This window comes from Rhinopithecus roxellana, chromosome 8 (assembly GCF_007565055.1).
Source record: "Rhinopithecus roxellana isolate Shanxi Qingling chromosome 8, ASM756505v1, whole genome shotgun sequence".
NCBI classification, from domain to species: domain Eukaryota; kingdom Metazoa; phylum Chordata; class Mammalia; order Primates; family Cercopithecidae; genus Rhinopithecus; species Rhinopithecus roxellana.
Window position 1 is genome coordinate 21409517 of NC_044556.1, and position 19658 is coordinate 21429174.

A 19658-nucleotide genomic window follows, 5' to 3' on the forward strand; every position below is an offset into this window, starting at 1 on the left:
ATTTTTAACCTTTATTTTTAGGATATAAACACACCAGTGGTTATGCGAGGAAGTAAGATACTAGTATTGTACTTCTCAGCTCAGCATTTTCTAAGTTGTTGAAATATTTTTTAGGGAAGCCACCTATTTCAGGCCACGTATGAGCTTTTGACGTTTCATATATGCCCACTATTGAGACTCTTTTGTAGAAATCAATCAATATATTCCTAACTTACCTCTGGCAATGGTTGTACTTACTCTTCTGGAGCCTGGCAGCCTGCTCTTTCTGAGCTTTTTGCCCTCTACACCTGCTATCCAACTGCCATCCTGGGACTTCTCTTTGGTGTTCTTCTAGGTTGAATCTACTGTTTCCTGAATTCTATTTTGTGTTATTTCATAGTTTATTCTTTCTGTATTTGGAGCATATCTTCCAGTTACTTCCTTGCCTGTCTGAAAATGTCTTAATTTCTTCTTCACTCATGATTAAATTCCAGTCTGATAATTATTTAATGTTGGAATTATTAGTGCATTACTCCCTTCTATCCTCCAGTGCCACTTTGAAAAGTCTGTTGCCATTGTGAATTACTTTCCTTAGCATGTAATCTCTTTTTTTCCCATTTGTTTGTTTTTTACTTTATGGTAGATGGTAGTTTTTAGGACCTTCCCATTCCGGTGTTTTAAAACTGTACAACAATGTGTCTTTGAATAGGCCTTTATTACTCATATTGGGTATTTGAGAGCCCTTTTAGGCTGGAAACTTGTATCCTTTGGTTCTGGAAATTTTTCTGTTTCTTAATTTTTATTTTTAATTTTTGTGGGTACATAGTAGGCATATATATTTTTGGAGTACATTAGATTTTTTGATACAATTATGCAGCATAATAATCACATCATGGAGAATGGGATATCCATCCCCTCAGACATTTATCCTTTGTGTTATAAACAATCCAGTAATAGTCTTTTAGTTATTTTTAAATATACAATTAAATTATTATTATTGACTATAGTCACCCTGTTGTTCTATAAAATAGTAGTTCTTGTTCATTCTTTCTATTTCTTGTACCGATTAACCATCCCCACCTCTTCCCACCCTGACAACTGCCCTTCCTGGCCTCTGGTAACCATTCTTCTACTTTCTATGTCCATGAGTTCAATTGTTTTGATTTTTAGATCCCACAAATAAGTAAGAACGTATGATATTTGTCTTTCTGTGCCTGACTTATTTTACTTAACATAATGATCTTTAGTTCCATCCATGTTGTTGCAAATGACTGATTCTCATTCTTCTTTATGGATGGATAGTACTTCATTGTGTAAGTACTACATTTTCTGTATCCATTCATCTGTGATGAACACTTAGGTTGCTTCTAAGTCTTGGCTCTTGAACAGTGCTGCAACAAACATGGAAGTGCAGAAACCTTTTCAATATACTGATTTCCTTTATTTTGGGTATATGCCCAGCAGTGGGATTTCTGGATATGGTAGCTGTATTTTTAGTTTTTTGAGGAGCCTCCAAACAGTTCTCCATAATGGTTGTACTACTTTCCGTTCCCACCAACAGCGTATGAAGATTCCCTTTTCTCCACATTCTTGCAAACATTTGTTATTACCTGTCTTTTGAATATAAGCCTTGTTTTGTTTTGTGTTTTTTTTGAAACAAGGTCTTGCTCTGTCGCCCAGGCTGAAGTGCAATGGTGCAATCACAGCTCAGTGCCACCTTGACCTCCTGGGCTCAAGTGATCCTCCCACCGTAACCTCCCAAGTAACTGGGACTACAGGCATATGCCACCATACTTGGCTAGTTTTTGTGTTGTCTTTTTGTAGAGATGGAGTTTTGCCATGTTGCCCAGGCTGATTTTGAACTCCTGGACTCAAGCGATCCACCCATTTCCCAAAATGCTGGGATTACAGGATTGAACCACAGTGCCTGGCCATGTGATTTTTATTTAGGAGGTATTCTCAACATTATTTTTTGCACTTCTATTGAATCTTTTATTTTGGCTGTCATACTTTTTTCAGTTTCTAAAGTTTTTTTTGTTCTGATTGTTTTGTATTTCATAACATACTAATGTATTCTGTCTCAGCACTCTGAAGATTTAATGATTTTTTTTCATGTTTGCTTTCCTTTCCTTTTTCTTTTGTTTAGGCCTCTGACTTTTATGTTAGAAGCTTTTGGGCCGGGTGTGGTGGCTCACGCCTGCAATCCCAGCACTTTGGGAAGCTGAGGCGGGTGGATCACAAGGTTAAGAGATCGAGACCATCCTGGCCAACATGGTGAAACCCTGTCTCTACTAAAAAATACAAAAATTAGCTGGGCATGGTGTGCACCTATAGTCCCACCTACTCGGGAGGCTGAGGCAGGAGAATTGCTTGAACCCAGAGGCGGAGGTCGCAGTGAGCTGAGATTGTGCCACTGCGTTCCAGCCTGGTGACAGAGTGAGACTCCGTCTCAAAAAACAAAAAACAAAGAAGGTTTTTTTCAGATGTTAGTATTTTAGCTATTCATATTTAAGAGAAAGGCATTTAAATGCAGATTGGTGGTTGGTTGTCCAGTGGACTTTATTTCTGGGTGATGGTTAGGGAGGTGGTTCTTTTGTAGGGAAACACCTGCCAGCTCCCAAACAGTATCAGTATGAGACGTTTTTCTTTTCCTTTTTTTTTTTTTTTTAACATAAACTCAAGATTTTATTGTCTTTGTAATAAAACAAAAGATAACACTTAAAACTGGGTCAGTTGGCCCTTTCTGCTCTTATCTCCTCCCAGTTCAGAATGCTTGCATCTTTTAGTAGTCAGCTTTCTCTTAGATCTGCAGTTGGGCTCAATGCACTCAAGCCTTAGCACAATCTTCTTTGTAGTTTCAGCCTTTTTCTGGAAAATCTACTTAGTCTGCCCACCATAACCACTCTGCTTCCTGTCATATCACTACTTTCCCTGGGCATGCAGAGAATCCTCGCCCTTCTTGTACTGTGTCACTTTCTGGGGTTGGTGCTTGCCACACTTCTTACAGAAAGTCCCGCAGGTTTTAGGAATATTTACCATGTTTGTGGGAGTGCTATCAGCATGTAAAGAGATTTTTTCTTTTTTTTTTTTTGGAGCTATTGAGTTTCTCCAGCAAAGAATCCTTTAGTGTCTCCCTTGTGGGATAACCAAAAATGAAATAGAGTAGTAAGGTGGAGCTAACCGTTTTATATTAATTCCCTTGTTATAGCTGTGCTTCATTCCTGCTCATTATTCTTAGTGTCCCATAGTCTCAAGCTTCTTCTGTTCAGTTTCTTCTGATAATAAACTTTCTGCCTCTTTCCTAGTATGCCAACACCTTGCTATTGGTGTTCTGGGAGTGGGAAAAAGGATAACTGTTATTTGCAGATACTTTAAACTGTATCCCTGCTTTTTCATTGGGTCCTCACTTCCGTCCTCTACAGTACCTTGTGCCTTCATGTTCTAAACTTCTTTTTCAGTGATAGTTATCTTATTGATACTTTCTTCCATACCATTTAAATTGTGGGTTCCCATCCTGCTATAGTAGTTGTACTCTCTTTATAATACAGATTGCAGGGTCATTATGCTTTTCTGTATTTAGATTCTTTCTAGTAAGCATGTATTCTATAATTAGGTCTTTAAATCATAAAAATTCAATAAATATTTTGTTTCATAATTGTTTATAGTTTGATGTTTTATATTTAATTATCTAATTTATGTAAAATTAATCTTGCTAGATGCTTAGCAGTAGAGATTCTATTTTCTCCCCTAAGTAACTCTTCAGTTATAAGTTGAAGGTAATACCAGGAGCTTACATGCCAGGGCTGGCTTATAATAATGATATGCCCATATAAATGTTGATCAAAGGAATAGATGGGAAGCTTTATATCTGAGCAATGATTTGGGAGCCCTGTTGAACCCCCTCATCTGACAGGAAAAAAACGAAGGGCCAAGTAGGTTAATTTATTTTCTGAAAGTACTATAAAAGTTGTTTTTATATTTTAGGTTTCTATGCTTGAGTCTGCTCAACAGCAGGCAGCCAGTGTCCCAATCTTAGAAGAACAGATTATAAATTTGGAAGCAGAGGTTTCAGCTCAAGATAAAGTTTTGAGGTAAATATACTTTTTATAGCTCTCAAAGCTTTATTTTCTACTTTTACATTTTGTTATATCTTGTTAAATCTTGTTCCCCACACCTAATATATTTACATAACCTAATGGTGTTCAGTTGTCTTAGAACTCGTTGAATCTATTTTTAGTCAATCAAAACTCCTCTTGGCTGTAGGTTGCATGCAGTATATAGGGGTTAAAAAAGACTAAGGTGAGATGCCTATTTACATGCTTTTATCAAATATGAATTAGTTCATTTCTTCACCTACATAGCAGTATATACTCAGTATTTCAAAGGGAGTTCAAGAAATAAAATGTAAAGGAGTCAGACACTTCTATTATTTTTACAGACAAGGTCTCACTCTGTCACCTAGGCTGGAGTGCAGTGGTGCAATATGGCTCACTGCAGCCTCAGCCTCCTGGGCTCAAATGATCCTTCTGCCTCAGCCTCCCAAGTAGTGGGACTACAGGCACACACCACTGTGCCCAGCTTAGCTTTTTATTTTTTATTTTGTAGAGACAGGGTCTCACTATGTTGGTCAGGCTGGTCTCAAACTCCTGACCTCAAGCAGTCCTCCTGCTTTGGCCTCTCAAAGTGTTGGGATTATAGGCATGAGCTGTCATGCCTTGTCATCAGGCACTTTATAATTTATTCTCTTCTGCTTTGAATAAAATGGGAAATATATGCATATTAAATAACATATTACTCTGAGTGATTCTGAGAGTATAGTTAAAGGACCAGCAATAGTAGCATCACCTGGGAACTTGTTAGAAATGCAAATTCTCAGGCCTTATCTCTGGCATACCGAACCAAGTTGGGAGGTGTTTTACAAGTTCTGCAAATGATTTGCTGCATACTAAAGTTGTCTTTTATGTCCATCAGAGTTTTGTAATTTTCTTTCTAATACATATATTATTTTAAATTTATTTGTAGGTATTTTATATTTTTGGTAATTGTGAATTGTTCCTACTTTGTTCATTGCTAGTGTATGGGAAGGTTACTGACTTTTGTGTAATATAATTATTTTGTAATTGGTAGCTAATGGTATTATCAGCAAATAAGGAAAATTTTGTTTCTGACTCAAAGAGTAGGAAAAAAAAATTTTGTCTTTCCTTTTCAGCATTTATACTTCTTAATACCTTTTCATATTTGCTTTTTGCAGTGGGTAAAACTGTTAGTAAAGTTGTTGGATGTGGGATGATAACAGTCATCCTTATTTAGTTTCTGAACTATACAGGAATGCTTCTGGTATCTGACTATAAAATATGATGTGAGTTATTACTTCAGATATATTTATCAACTGGTGGAAGTATTCTTTTATTTTTAAAAAAACTCTTAATTAACAAGTGATGAATATACCTTTTTCTCTGTCTCTTTTTGTATATTGTTTCTCTTAACTCATTGATTTAAACAAATATAATTCCTAATATTAAATTATTCTTGCATACCTGGGATAATCTCTTTCGTAGTCTTAAAACAAAGTATCCTTTATTTTATAGAGAGGCAGAAAATAAGCTGGAACAGAGCCAGAAAATGGTAATTGAAAAGGAACAGAGTTTGCAGGAGTCCAAAGAGGAATGTATAAAATTAAAGGTGGACTTACTTGAACAAACCAAACAAGGAAAAAGGTATGTGTTTTTAAAGCAAATACATTTTTTTGAAAGGGAATAAAACAATATATTACCTGTTTAAAATTCTAGTTAATTTTTGAAGTGAAAAAATTTCAGAGATTTGGCAATAGAATAACTTAATGTTTTTTTTATCTATTAATTTTTTGAAATTTTCCATTAAAATGTTTGTGTGTGGAATTTATGTTATTATCATTCTGGATTGGGCTGAATTTCCACAAAACTGATAATGATTATCAGTGTAATGATACTTATTTCTGAAATTAAGTTCTATGGCCTATTTGAAACCAGTATACTGAGTTTAAAATACTAACAGGGAAAAAGCCTGTAAATTAATATTACCTCTAATAAAACTAAATAAAATGTTGAATGAACTCTTAAAAAGAAAATTTTGCCTCATAGAGAAAGAAACTCAATACATGAGAATGTGTGGTTGGATCTTCCTTTAGAAATATATAAGTAGTACAAAAATATCTATTTCGTATAAATTATATCTTGAGATAAAGTCTTTTAAGTGTCTCTGTCCAAGGAACCATTAACTCTGAATGCCAGTTCACTTTTAAAGTGATAAAGATTTAAATTTTTTTAGTTTAAGCTAATAAGATTTTATATTGAAATAGGATTATAGCAGTTTTTATATAGTATAAAGCCATAATCTGTACTAAGCAATATTACAAACATTGTACTAAGCAATATTTGCAATATTGCTTAGTAGAAAATGCTTAGGTTTTGGAGTTAGTTAGATTTTTTTTTTTTTTTTTTTTTTTTTTTTCCTCGCTCTGCCGCCCAGGCTGGAGTGCAGTGGCCGGATCTCAGCTCACTGCAAGCTCCGCCTCCCGGGTTCACGCCATTCTCCTGCCTCAGCCTCCCAAGTAGCTGGGACTACAGGCGCCCGCCACGTCGCCCGGCTAGTTTTTTGTATTTTTAGTAGAGACGGGGTTTCACCATGTTAGCCAGGATGGTCTCGATCTCCTGACCTCGTGATCCGCCCGTCTCGGCCTCCCAAAGTGCTGGGATTACAGGCTTGAGCCACCGCGCCCGGCCAGTTAGAAAATTTTTAGATTTTACCTCTCATTGGTTTTGTTACCTTTGCCAAATGATACAACCTTTTGAAATCTCAGGTTTTTTTCATCTGTTAAATAAAGACGATATTATCTTTATATGGATAGATATGAAGAGTAAATAAAAAAAGAAATGTAAGGTACCTCTTAATAAATACTAATAATTCGTAACTATTATATAAACTTTGTGGTTAAATATTCTAGAATTCACACTTTACTTACTCAGTTAAGCTTTGTGTATGGTTATTTAAAATAGTGAGATAATAATACATGAAGACCACATTCACAATATAGCTGCCAAGAAAAAATAAAGAGGAATAGCTACTAGTTTCCTCTATAGAACTTAGATAAGAGATGATTTTCAGGGTATTGACTTTGTTGTTGTTGTTGTTTGAGATGGAGTCTTACTCTGTCTTGCAGGCTGGAGTGCAGTGGTATGATCTTGGCTCACTGCAGCCTCTGCCCCCCGGATTCAAGCAGTTCTCCTTTCTCAGCCTCCCGAGTAGCTGGGATTACAGGCATGCACTACCACACTCAGGAGATTATTTTATTTTTAGTAGAGACAGGGTTTCACCATGTTGGTCAGGCTGATCTCAAACTCCTGACTTCAAGTAATCCACCCTACTCGGACTCCCAAAGTGCTGGAATTATAGGCCTGAGCCACTGTGCCCAGCTAAGTATTGACTTTGGCTTCACAAAGTGAGTAAGTGGGGACAGACACATTCTGGGCAGCATGTGCAAAGGTATAGACGTATTAAAGAGTATCATTGCTGAAGAACTCTTAAGTAATTTTATGTTCTTATAAGTGAATAGGTGTAATGGGAGATGAGACATGAAAGACACACTGGATCCAGACTGTAAATGACTTTGTGTGTTATACCAACGGATTTGTATCTTAACCTGGAGAGCATAAATAGCCAATTGAGATTTTTAGGTAGAGGTATGATATGAAGACTATTGGAGCTTTTTGAAGAACTAAAATGAATATTGACTTTCTGCTATGGTCTGAATGTGTCCACCCAGTTTTTTGTATTGGAAACTTAATGCCAATGCAACACTGTTGGGAAGTGGAGCATTTAGGAGGTACTTAAGTCACAAGGGCTTTGCTTTCATGAATGGATTAATGCCATTATAAGAGGGCTTGACAGAGGGAGTTTGTCCCTTTTTTCCTTTCTGTCATGTCAGAACATAGTGTTCCTCCTCCTTGGAGGATGTAGCATTTAAGGCACCATGTTGGAAGCAGAGAGATAAGGCCCTACCAACCTGCCAGTGCCTTGATTTTGGACTTGCCAGCTTCCAGAACTGTGAGAAATACATTTCTGTTTTTTATAAACTACCTAGACTATGGTATTTGTCTAACAGCACAAATAGACTAGGACACATTCTCAGATTGAAAGATCAAAACCTTTGCAAGGACTATTTTTTGGGTGGAGAAGATTAATCATAATGGATTAAAAAGCCAGTGTAAAGGGAGAGATTGTTTAGCTTTTATGCTGTTTGTAAGAGATTACCTGAAACATAAGGACACAGGAAAATTGAAAGCAGACGGGGTGCGGTGGCTAACACATGTAATCCTAGCACTTTGTGGGGCCGAGATAGGTGGGTCACTTGAGCTGGTGAGTTCAGGACCAACCTGGGCAACATGGCGAAACCCCATCTCTACAAAAAATATAAAAATTAGCCAGGTGTGGTGGCACACACCTGGAGTCCCAGCTACTCAGGAGGTTAAGGTGAAAGGGATTGCTTGAGCCTAGGAGGCAGAGATTACAGTGAGCCGAGATTATGGCACTGCACTCCAGCCTAAATGACAGAGTGAGACTCTGTCTCAAAAAAGAAAAAAAAAGAATGGAAAGGAATGTTTCAAATATGCACCAAAGCAAAGTTGATATTACTATATTAGGATCAGAATAGACTTCAATGCAACGAACATTACCAACATTAAAATGACTCGTATAATGTTTAAGTGACACTTAGCCAAGAAGATATAAAGACTCTAAACCAGCAAGATATAAAGACTCTAAACTTATATGTATCTAATAATTTAGTCCCAAAATACATAAGAAAAATAACACAATTTCAGGGAGGAAAGAACAAATCTGTAGTCATATGGGGAAAATTCTTTATACATTTATCAGGAATTGTTAAGTAACAAAAAATTAAGACTTGAAGTGTTGAATAAGACAATTAATATTCTTGATCTAATGGATGTGCATATGGAACCCTGTAGTCAACAGTTTGAAATTGACGTTCTTTGAAGCAGATGTAATCTGTTACCTCACTATGCCAGATAGCATGAATTTGAAAAAATTCCAAAAGATTGATGTAGTATGTATTATCTTCTCCAACCACAGTTCAGTTAAGTTAGAATGTAACTCCTTGAAATCCTGTATGTTTGGAAATGTAAAACCAGGCTTACTGGTGTTCATTGACTATTGAATAAATTAGAAAACTTTTAGAACTGAGTGATATAAAAAAAATTGTGCATCACTGCTTGTAGGCTGTACCTAAAGACACTCTTAGAGGGAAAAATTTAACCTTATATACATGTATTATATCATGACTGAAAATTAATGAACTAAAATAGCCAATTGCGTGGTCAGGAAAAGGAGGACATCAGAAGAAAGAATGAACACCAAAGAAAATAGAAGTAAGGAAATAATAAAGATAAGGATGAAATGGATGAATAGAAAACAATGAAACAATATAAAGGATTACCAAAACCTAAATGTGGTTATTTTCACAATGAACAAGAAAATGGGCATCAGACAAGATTAATAAAGCAGAAAAGGCACAAGTGTTGGGATTGACAAGGGACTCCTGAACTACACATTTAGCTATAAATTGGTAAGCCATAAGAAATATGTAAGAAATAAGACCAATAACTGAATCATTTTAAAGATGATACATTTGAAAACTTAGACTAAATAAATTTCTCAGCAAAATATACTTTAACAAAACTAACTTTAAAATAAATGGAAAACCTGAAAAAAAAAAAATATATATGTGTGTGTGTGTGCATCTATATATGTGTGTACATATATATGTGTGTGTCTGTATATATAGCTGTTAGGGATATCAAATCAGTAATTAAAAATCTGCCCACAAATAACTAAACTAGTCGAAACAATGACGACAAATGGAAACATCAGGCCCGCTATGGCCCACGATGGCTAAAATGGAAAAGACTCTCAAAAACAAGTTTTGGCAAGGATGTAGAATTGAAACTCTTCTGCATTTCTAATGGAAGTGTAAATTTGTAGAGCCACTTTGGAAAACTGTCAGTAGCTGCTAAAGGTAAACATAAGCCTGCCTTAGGATCCACCATTCATTTCAACAAAACTTAGTCCCTACGTTAAAAGACATGTACAAGAATGTTAAAGTAATTTTATTTGTAATTGCTAAATGTTCATCAACAGTGTAATCGAGAAATAAACTGTGGTATGTTCACATAATTAATTATACACATCAGTAAAAAAGAGCAGCTACAACTGTGTAACAACATGGGTTAATATCACACATACAGTGCTCAGTAGAAGAAGCCAGACACAATAGAACACTGTAATCCATAGCAAATCGAGGATAGGCAAAATTAACATATGTTGTTAAAAGTCCAAATGATGCTTACCTTTTTGGGGTAAAGAATACTCACTGGGAAGGTACACAGGGGAGCTGGAAGTGTTCTCTATTTGATTGGGATAGTAGTTAAGTAAGTATACACATTATTAAAACATTCACTCAATTAGGATTTCTGTACTTTACTCAATAAAAAATTAAAATCAAATAAGAAAAACTATAAGAAAAAATCTACAGAAGATACGTATAGTCTTAATTTTTTTTTAAAGAGATATGGTATTGCTTTGTTACCCAGGCTGGAGTGCAATGCTGTGATCGTGGCTCACTGTAGCTCCCAACTCCTGGGCTCAAGCAATCCTCCCATCTCAGCCTCTCAGATAGTTAGGACTACAGGCTTGCCCCACTACACCTTACTAATTTTTTTTTTTTTTTTTTTTTTGAGGCCGAGTGTCTCTCTGTCGCCCAGGCTGGAGTACAGTGGCACAATCTCGGCTCACTGCAAGCTCCGCCTCCCGAGTTCACGCCATTCTCCTGCCTCAGCCTCCCGAGTAGCTGGGACTACAGGCGCCCACCACTGCACCCGGCTAATTTTTTGTATTTTTAGTAGAGACAGGGTTTCACTGTGTTAGTCAGGATGGTCTCTATCTCCTGACCTCGTGATCTGCCCGTCTCGGCCTCCCAAAGTGCTGGGATTACAGGTGTGAGCCACTGCGCCCAGCCCACACTTGACTAATTTTTAAATTTTTTTTTAGGCATGGGGTCTCACTGTGTTGCCCAGGTTGGTCTTGTGCTCCTGGACTCAAGCGATCCTCCTGCCTTGGCCTCCTAAAGTGCAAGTATTATAGGCATGAGCCACTGTGCCTGGCTTTAATGCATATTTTAGAATGTATTTGGGGTTTGTTTTAATCAGGTAGAGTAAGATACAGACACATGACTGACATGAAGGAAGAAATTTTTATACTTACAGATTTCTAGAAGCAGGAGGCACTCTATGCTGTTTTGGGATCCTTGGGGTGTTGCTTCACCAGCCAGAAACCTCTGTGGCCAGTGGCACCTTTGCCTGAGTTTTGCTCTGGCCCACTGGGCTCATTCTGCCCGCTCAGCCTGGCAGGCTGCACTTGGCTTGTGCTACCACCCTGGATCCCACACCTGTGAAGAGTGAGCTAGGTGCAGAATGGCAAGGGGTGTGTGAACAACTGTAGGCACTGGCCACTATGCATAGCCAGGCATGCCAGCTGTGGTGGTGTGAGCAGCTCCAGGCGCCAGCTCCCTGTGAGGCTGTGGCTGGACCAGGCGTAGCATAAGCAGCTTCCATGGCTGACACCAGGGAACGTGGTGGTGCCGGAAGCTTGGAGACACCAAAAAGAGGCCTAAAGAGGGTGTCACAGCCCTGGCTCGGGAAGCTCATAGGTCTGGGCTCCCCGAAGGGCTGCAGCTCTTCTCTCCTTCTCTTGCCTTTTCTTCTTGTTGCCTGCAACGTGGTGAACAAGGGGCGTGTTTCAGCCATTTGTGTTACAGCATTTTTAGCCCCACCATTCAGTGGGTCCTGAGTTCTTGTCCTGTGTCTGGGAAGAATGAGGTACACAAACAAGTGGAGGGTAAGCAATACAAAGAGAAGCTTTGTTGAGCGACAGAACAGCTCAGAGGAGACCCGCAGTGGGTAGCTCCTCTGAATGGCTACCCCTACCTCATTCGCATTCTGGTACATGTAGACATAGTAAATGCAGCAGTACCCGATGTCGATTGCCACCTTCACAGCTTCAGTTACCTGGCCCAAGGGGAACTTGCAGGTGCCCAGCCCCAGGATGAGCATCTAGGCGCTGTTGTTGAGCATGAGGTAGCTGGCTGTGGCTGCTGCACTTTACGGACCCCCACCTGGAACTGTCTTATTTTATTTTATTTTTTTAGAGATAGGATCTTGCTGTGTCACCCAGGCTAGAAGGCAGCATTGCGATCATGGCTCATTGCAGCCTCAAACCCTTGCACTCAAGGGATCCTCCTGCTTCAGCCTCTAGAGTAGCTGGGACTACAGGTGTGCACCACCACTCCCAGTTAACTTTTTGTAGAGATGATCTCACTGTGTTTACCAGACTGGTCTCTAACTTCTGGCTTCAAGCAATCCTCCTGGCTCAGCCTTCTAAAGTGTTTGGAATACAGGCATGAACCACCATACCCAGCACATAAAAATTTTAGAGATGTTAAAAATGTGAAACCATGGTAAGACTATAGGTGGTTATTAAAGAAAACAAAAAAACAAAAAAACAGAAGCGAAAACAGGCTGGGCACAGTGACTCACTCCAGTAATGCAAGCACTCGAGGGGGCCAAAGTGGGAGTATTACTTGAAGCCAGGAATTCAAGACCAGCCCGGGCAAAATAGCAAGACACCCATCTCCACACACACAACAAAAAGTGAAAACAATGTGCCTCTCACAATAGATGAACTGTGATATATACTATTTGTGGGTGTAGGTTAACATGAATGTACAAAATAAAAAACACCCAAATCAGGATAGGGTGCCTCTCAGAATAAATGAACTGTGATATATACTATTTGTAGGTGTAGGTTAACATGAGTGTACAAAATAAAAAACACCCAAATCAGGATAGGGTTACCTCTGTGGAATAAGTCAGGGGAATGGGATTTGGACAGGACACATAAGGACCTCAACTTTATTTGTAATGTTTTGTTTGTCTTCTGTAGCCTTTTCAGACAAAGAGTGAAGATTTATTAAAACATGATTGGAAGTACATGGTAATATTTATCCACACTTTTGTGTGTGGCTGAAATATGTCATTACTTTTTACAAATTGGAAGTGAGGAAGAGTAGATAAGTGTAAAGTGGATAAGTCTGGCTTGAAAAGAAGGATGAGGCTGGGCGCGGTGGCTCAAGCCTATAATCCCAGCACTTTGGGAGGATCACGAGGTCAGGAGATCGAGACCATCCTGGCTAACACAGTGAAACCCCGTCTCTACTAAAAAAAAATACAAAAAACTAGCCAGGCGAGGTGGCAGGCGCCTGTAGTCCCAGCTACTCGGGAGGCTGAGGCAGGAGAATGGCGTGAACCTGGGAGGCGGAGCTTGCAGTGAGCCCAGATCGCGCCACTGCACTCCAGCCTGGGCCACAGAGCGAGACTCCGTCTCAGAAAAAAAAAAGAAAAAGAAAGAAAGAAAGAAAAGAAGGATGATAGAGGAAGGCACAATATGTGGGAAGGTTTTTGTTTGTTTAAGTGAGAAATACAGGTATCCTTTGCTCTGAACAGTACCTGTGCACACTCAGGAATTTATTATATTCCTATAGATTTTCAGAGAAATCCTTGGTTGTCCTTACTTTCCTTTATCTGAAACTTTGGAGTCAAATAGACATACTTAACCACATAGATTCAGGAAGTTAGGAATACTTTTACTTGAACTTTTTATACTTGTGGCAAAATAACCAACAGAGGGAATGAAAATACAGAAGCTAGAGTGCATTTCTGAAGGGTTAAGAGTTAAGATCCAGACTATAAATAGAGTAATTCACCCTGGATAAGAGGAGGGTCACTAACCTCACTTACATTAGAAAGAATATGATGGGAATAGGTTTAAATATTAAAATATTTTTAGGCGTCAGTGTGATATTGACCAAGTATTCTCAGTGTATTGTGCCCCAAATTTTCATTTCATTACAAGAAGCGTAAGGAACTAAGAGATGAGGCAACAAGGTTGGGCTTAAACAGTGCTTGGTGGTGGTTGTGTTTTTTGTTGTCTAGATTTTATATCTGTTATCAATAGAAGTTAACATTTTTTTAAATACCTGTTTGAAATTTATTTGACCTTTGCAAAGGTCACAGAATTTACTGAGTATATTTAATATTCTAGACAATAGACTGATTCTGTAATTCCTAACCTTTGAAAATTTATCATCCAGCCTCAGGCTATTTCCCTAATCTGTCTTTTCTAGATAGGGGAAAAAAATTGCCAACACGTAAGAATTTATATATATTTCAACATTTATGTTTATAATTGTTTTGTGTTATATTTTATTTTTCATATTGATAGAGTGAGAAAGTTTTTGTAGTATGATCTACATTCTTCGTTTTATACTTTAAGCCTAATACTTCTTTTTAGTACAGAGAAATTTGTTTCTCTGCAGTTATTCCTTATAATTAAAGATTACTTTGGAACTTAACTATTCAAATGCAGAGCATTCTTCACTTTTATTCATTATCTCTTTTTAAATTTTAGAGCTGAACGACAAAGGAATGAAGCACTATATAATGCTGAAGAGCTGAGTAACGCTTTCCAACAATATAAAAAGAAAGTGGCTGAAAAACTGGAAAAGGTAAGAGGCAGTTGTGCAAATTCAGTGTTTTGTATTACTGTCTATATTCCAACAATAAAGGTAGGAATAATTAAAATATGTTTATGGTTGAGACAGAGAGTAATTTTTATGATCTTATAAAATCATTTAAATAAACAATTTGTAAATGTTAGTTAAGGATGATGTTTACCAACCCTTTTATTATCAGCAGAAACTTTTTTATCCAAAGAGGGAAAAGAGTAGAGAGAGGAGAAGGAACAAAATATAGAGAAGGATGGAATATGTGAACAGAGATTGGAGCTAGAGAAGTAGAAGAAAGAAATTCATTTTTATCACTTCAGTGAAAATGAAGACAGATTATGTAGCCTTCAACTGGTCTCTCTGAGTCTGCTACTCTGAGAGGGGCTGGCTTCTGCCTCTCAGAAGGAAGGTTCCTTGAACTGATTTGATATAGAAATATAGTGAGTTTATTACATTCATTTATTATATTCATTTAGTATCTTTAAGTAATATCACATGGTAATGAAATGTGTGTGGAGGAACACTACAGTTGGATATTCAGATAATGAGCTCAAAAGAGAGGTCTGGTAAAGAGATACTAATATGGGAGCTTCCATCTTGAGATAACAGTGAAAGCAGAGGAAGTTTATGATTCTATTCAAACAAAGGTAGAAAGGCAGAGGAAGGAATGTTTAGGTAGAACGGTAGAATGAGAAGATGGGTATTCATTTATTAAACAATTATGAAATTCCTTTTACATGCCAGGTACTGTGCTAGTCTCTGGGAAATTCGGTGATACATAACACATGATACCTACCCTAAAGAGCTCACTGTCTAGTAAGATTGACAAGTATATAAACAAATAATTTCAGTATTTTGGAATAGGAAGTATAATATAGAAATAAGAGGTAGATGTAGTAGGGTGGGATGAAGGTGGCGGTGGTTAATAAACGCTGGTGGGCCCAAAGAAGGCTTCACAGAGTAGGCAATGCTTGAGCTGCTAGGCTATTTCAAATATTGTGGTATATCATTGAATAGTGTTAAGCAGGGAAAATGATTCAAAATCTATGTTCTCGGAAGCTCACTCTGATGTCATGTGAAGATGCATTTGAGAGGTGAGAGACAAGTCAAGGAGACTTTAAAAGACAAGGCAAGAGACATTGAAGATGAAGGAGCTGAGTAGATAGCTATGAGGGATGTTAAAGTTGGGGAATCAGTGGGATCTAGTGACCACTTGAATGCGTTAGAAGCTGGCAGTATGAGAAACAAGAATATAGGATATTTTTAGGTTGCTGATTTGAGTGACTGCTGGATGACTGCATCATGAATCAAAATAGACAATTTAGGAAAAAAGTTAATGAGTTCTATTTTGGAAATGTCTGTAGAATAACCAGTTATAGGTTTCTAGTAGGCTTTTGTATCTATAGGTCTGGATTTCGATATAGAAATCTACTAGGGCTGTAGTTTTGAGAATTGACAGTACTGAATTAAAGTGGTAGAAGCCTTGGACATTGACAGAGTTCATATAGAATGAGAACAAGAGGGAAGATACCCTGGGAGATAAAGAACAGGTAGATTACCTTTTGAAAGGTATCGATAAGTTATTTTAAAAAATTAGAGAATCAGGAAAGTATAATACAAAAAGCCAAGGCGATAGAACATTTTAAAAAGAAGATGGTGATCTTCAGTGCCAGATGTTGCAAACTGGTCAAGAAGAATGAGGACTGAACCAGGTGTGGTGGCTTACACCTGTAATTCCAGCTACTCAGGAGGCTGAGGTAGAAGGATTGCTTGAACTCAGGAGTTAGAGGCTGCATTAAGCCATGATAATGTCACTGCACTCAGGCCTGAGTGAAAGAGCAAGACCCTGTCTGTAAAAAATCAGAAAAAAATTTTAGAAAGGTGAGGAACGAGACAGAGCTCTTGGTTTTTATAATCAGGGAGTCATTGGATACTTTGTAGAGAGCAGCTTATTAAAATAGAAGGCACAACCTCTGAAATGGGAGAGATGGAAAGGGAGAGAGTAGAGGTAGCTAACAGACAATTCTTTACATACGATAGGTGAAGAGGAAGTAAGTGTGTGTGGCGGGTTGGGAAAGTCAGCGAATGGAAGGGAAGAAAGAAGCTAAGTTAAGGTGAAGAAGCTGTGGTAAAGCACCTAAGGGTACCCTGAACATATTAGTAGGGGGAGATTGAAGATGTTAGAATTATAAGGAATAAAAGATGGCACAAGGGTCTGAACGATATGCAAGGTGATAGTCCAAGAGCAGAAGTGAGATTCTTTTTTTTTAATGAAATAGGACATTTCTTTTCTTTGTGGATAAAAAGAGAGAAAAGTTTTATGTGGAAGGAAATAGAAGGATTTTGAATTAAATGTCTTTGGTCCCATAAGTTAAGATGTTGCTTAAGAAATTTTCATAGCGTAAGGAGGATAGGAGGGATTTTGGAAACTTGGGGTGAGTATTTCTCATAATATAGTTGCAATAAGGAAAGTCAAGAAATTCACTAAACTTTTGAGAGAATATATAGAAAGAAAAGAGCAGTCAGGAATTATGAGTTAATAAAAGGAAGCAAAGAAAACAAGAGTGGCCAGAGTCAAGTGTAATATTGTCATGACAGCTACATGATAAAATATTTCAGGGGAGAAGTTACCAACAATATTAAATACTGAGATCCAGGAGAAAGTCTGCCGTTGATTACAAAGTGGTCATTCCTTTGCAGTAAAACTGTGAATATCACTTGGCAGTGTAAAATATTAAGGTCTCACTAGATATTGAAATCTTAAATGTGAATTAGTTAATAAGAAGGCTGTTTTGAGAGTCTTGGAGAGGGTGCTTGTGGGAATGAAATATCTTAGAAGGGATTTTTAATAAGGTGATCAGTAAGGGGAGGTAGAAGACCTAGTAGGAGGAATATTCTTGGGGAGAAGAAGGACTTTATGGAGAAAAGAGAGAAGAATGTAAGAGACAGGTTTTTTTTTTACACTTAGGATTATCATTTGCAAACAATGCTCAGCAAACCCCTATAGTTAGGTGGATATAACAGGGTAACAAAGGAATTGGGGCAGATATACCCAATCTTCTCCTCTCAACACTGTATCCTGGGTGCTTTTATCTGTTCTACATTTTGGGCTGTAGTTTCATTGGTAAATTTTGTGGTTAAAATTTCAAAAACAACTTCTCTGGAACATTTGCACTAAAATTAACCTTTAGTAACTCGTACACAGCAGCTCTAGATGAATTTTTGCTTTCAGTTGATGCAGTTGCCTATCTGTTACAGGTTTTCTGGACATGTAGTATCATCCTTTTCTCTGTCTTTTGTTACTGCCCAGGAACTTCACTTTGGTACTTTTCACTATGAGGCTGGGGACTTAAATGTATGAAATTCTTAGTCTACATTCCTGCTTATTTCTGAAATCACTACTTACATTTTTAGCTTGAAACACCTAAAACTTACAACCACATTAGTATGTCCACTTAAATTATTGTTTTAGGTTCAAGCTGAAGAAGAAATATTAGAGAGAAATCTAATTAACTGTGAAAAAGAAAATAAAAGGCTACAAGAAAAATGTGGTCTATATAAAAGTGAACTTGAAATTCTGAAAGAGAAATTAAGGTACAGTATTCTGTTGTAGAAAAAGGATTTTTGTGTGGAGATGGAAAAAACTGAAACATTTTAAAACAATATTTTATATGTTGTAATTATGGGCTTACATTATAGAGAAGGATAGGCTTCGTGACTGAAACTGTTTTCTAGCTATTGAGTTAGAATTAGAAATGAAGTAAAATGTGTTAATGCAAATATAATTGTAAATATGGAGAGGTACTGATCAACATATTTGCTTTGCATATATTTAGGGAAAATTAATAGACATAATGTCATTGATGTATGACCACATTAACTTGCTAGTAAAATGTGTATAATATCCGATGTTCTAATAAAAAGTGTTTTTCAAATCATAAAAAATTACCTAGTCCAAACTTCTCATTTTATATGTAAAGAAACAGAAGCCCCGAGAGTAGCCAGGATTTACTGAAGGTCTTTGAAAGATCAAAGTCTTCTGACTCCTATACTCTCTCTTAGTATATCTTGTTGTCCTCTTAAAACTAACACCCATCAGCTTTCAGAGGTTAATATTAATCAGTCTTTATCACTTCAAACTGTTAATTTTTTTAAAAAAAAAGGGGGAGCAGGAAGCAATCAGAATAACTGGTTTGTCTAATTTTGCCGTACTTTCCTTAAGGTAGTCTGTTTAGTATTTTTGCCAAGGAAGAGGGAGTAAAGATGCTTTTTACTAGAGTATTTTCTAGAATTGATTATCGATTGCAAGATCTACTTTTAAGAAAGAAAAATGCTGCCGATTACACTATGATGCAATCCTTCATTACTTAAAATGTTTATACTTCATGAAAGAATTCTTGTATATCTAATTACATATGATTTCTTAAGTCATGTTATTTTTATATTTTTCAAAAAAATGTTATTTTCATATTTCAAATATAAGTGAAATAAATTGGTTAAGATATTTTTAAAACTTCACATTTGGAGTCTGACCCTTCTAAAATGTCTAAGTTTTTCAACACAGTATCTCCCAGTGTGCCATTAAGAGTTGCTGATGCAGTATTTTTTAAAAGAATCCTTGTAAGGGCCAGGCGCCGTGGCTCTCGCCTGTAATCCCAGCCCTTTGGGAGGCTGAGGCGGGCAGATCACGAGATCAGGAGATCGAGACCATCCTGGCTAACACAGTGAAACCCCATCTCTACTGAAAAAAATAAAATTAGCTGGGCGTGGTGGCAGGCACCTGTAGTCCCAACTACTCGGGAGGCTGAGGCAGGAGAATGGCATGAACCCGGGAGGCGGAGCTTGCAGTGAGCCAAGATCACGCCACTGCACTCCAGCCTGGGCAACAGAGTGAGACTCCATCTCAAAAAAAAAAAAATTCTTGTAAGAAGAGAAAGTCATTGATGCTGGGCTCTTAAGCTGATTGTACAATTATGTAGAGCCAGTTTACTTTTTCTCCTGTTTT

At 37.4% G+C, this 19658-nt stretch overlaps 1 protein-coding gene and 1 pseudogene across 1 annotated transcript in view; one reads left to right on the top strand and one right to left on the bottom strand.

Annotated features, from left to right (window-relative positions):
• The window catches only part of CCDC18 (coiled-coil domain containing 18), a 109062-nt gene that overhangs the window by 10042 nt on the left and 79362 nt on the right, over positions 1–19658 (top strand). Inside the window, exons 5-8 of the mRNA XM_030936760.1 lie at positions 3964–4070; positions 5568–5696; positions 14557–14653; positions 18126–18247. Of these exons, the coding sequence (XP_030792620.1) occupies positions 3964–4070; positions 5568–5696; positions 14557–14653; positions 18126–18247 (455 nt within the window). The remainder of the gene's footprint in view (positions 1–3963; positions 4071–5567; positions 5697–14556; positions 14654–18125; positions 18248–19658) is intronic.
• On the bottom strand, positions 2698–3018 carry LOC115899231 (annotated as a pseudogene).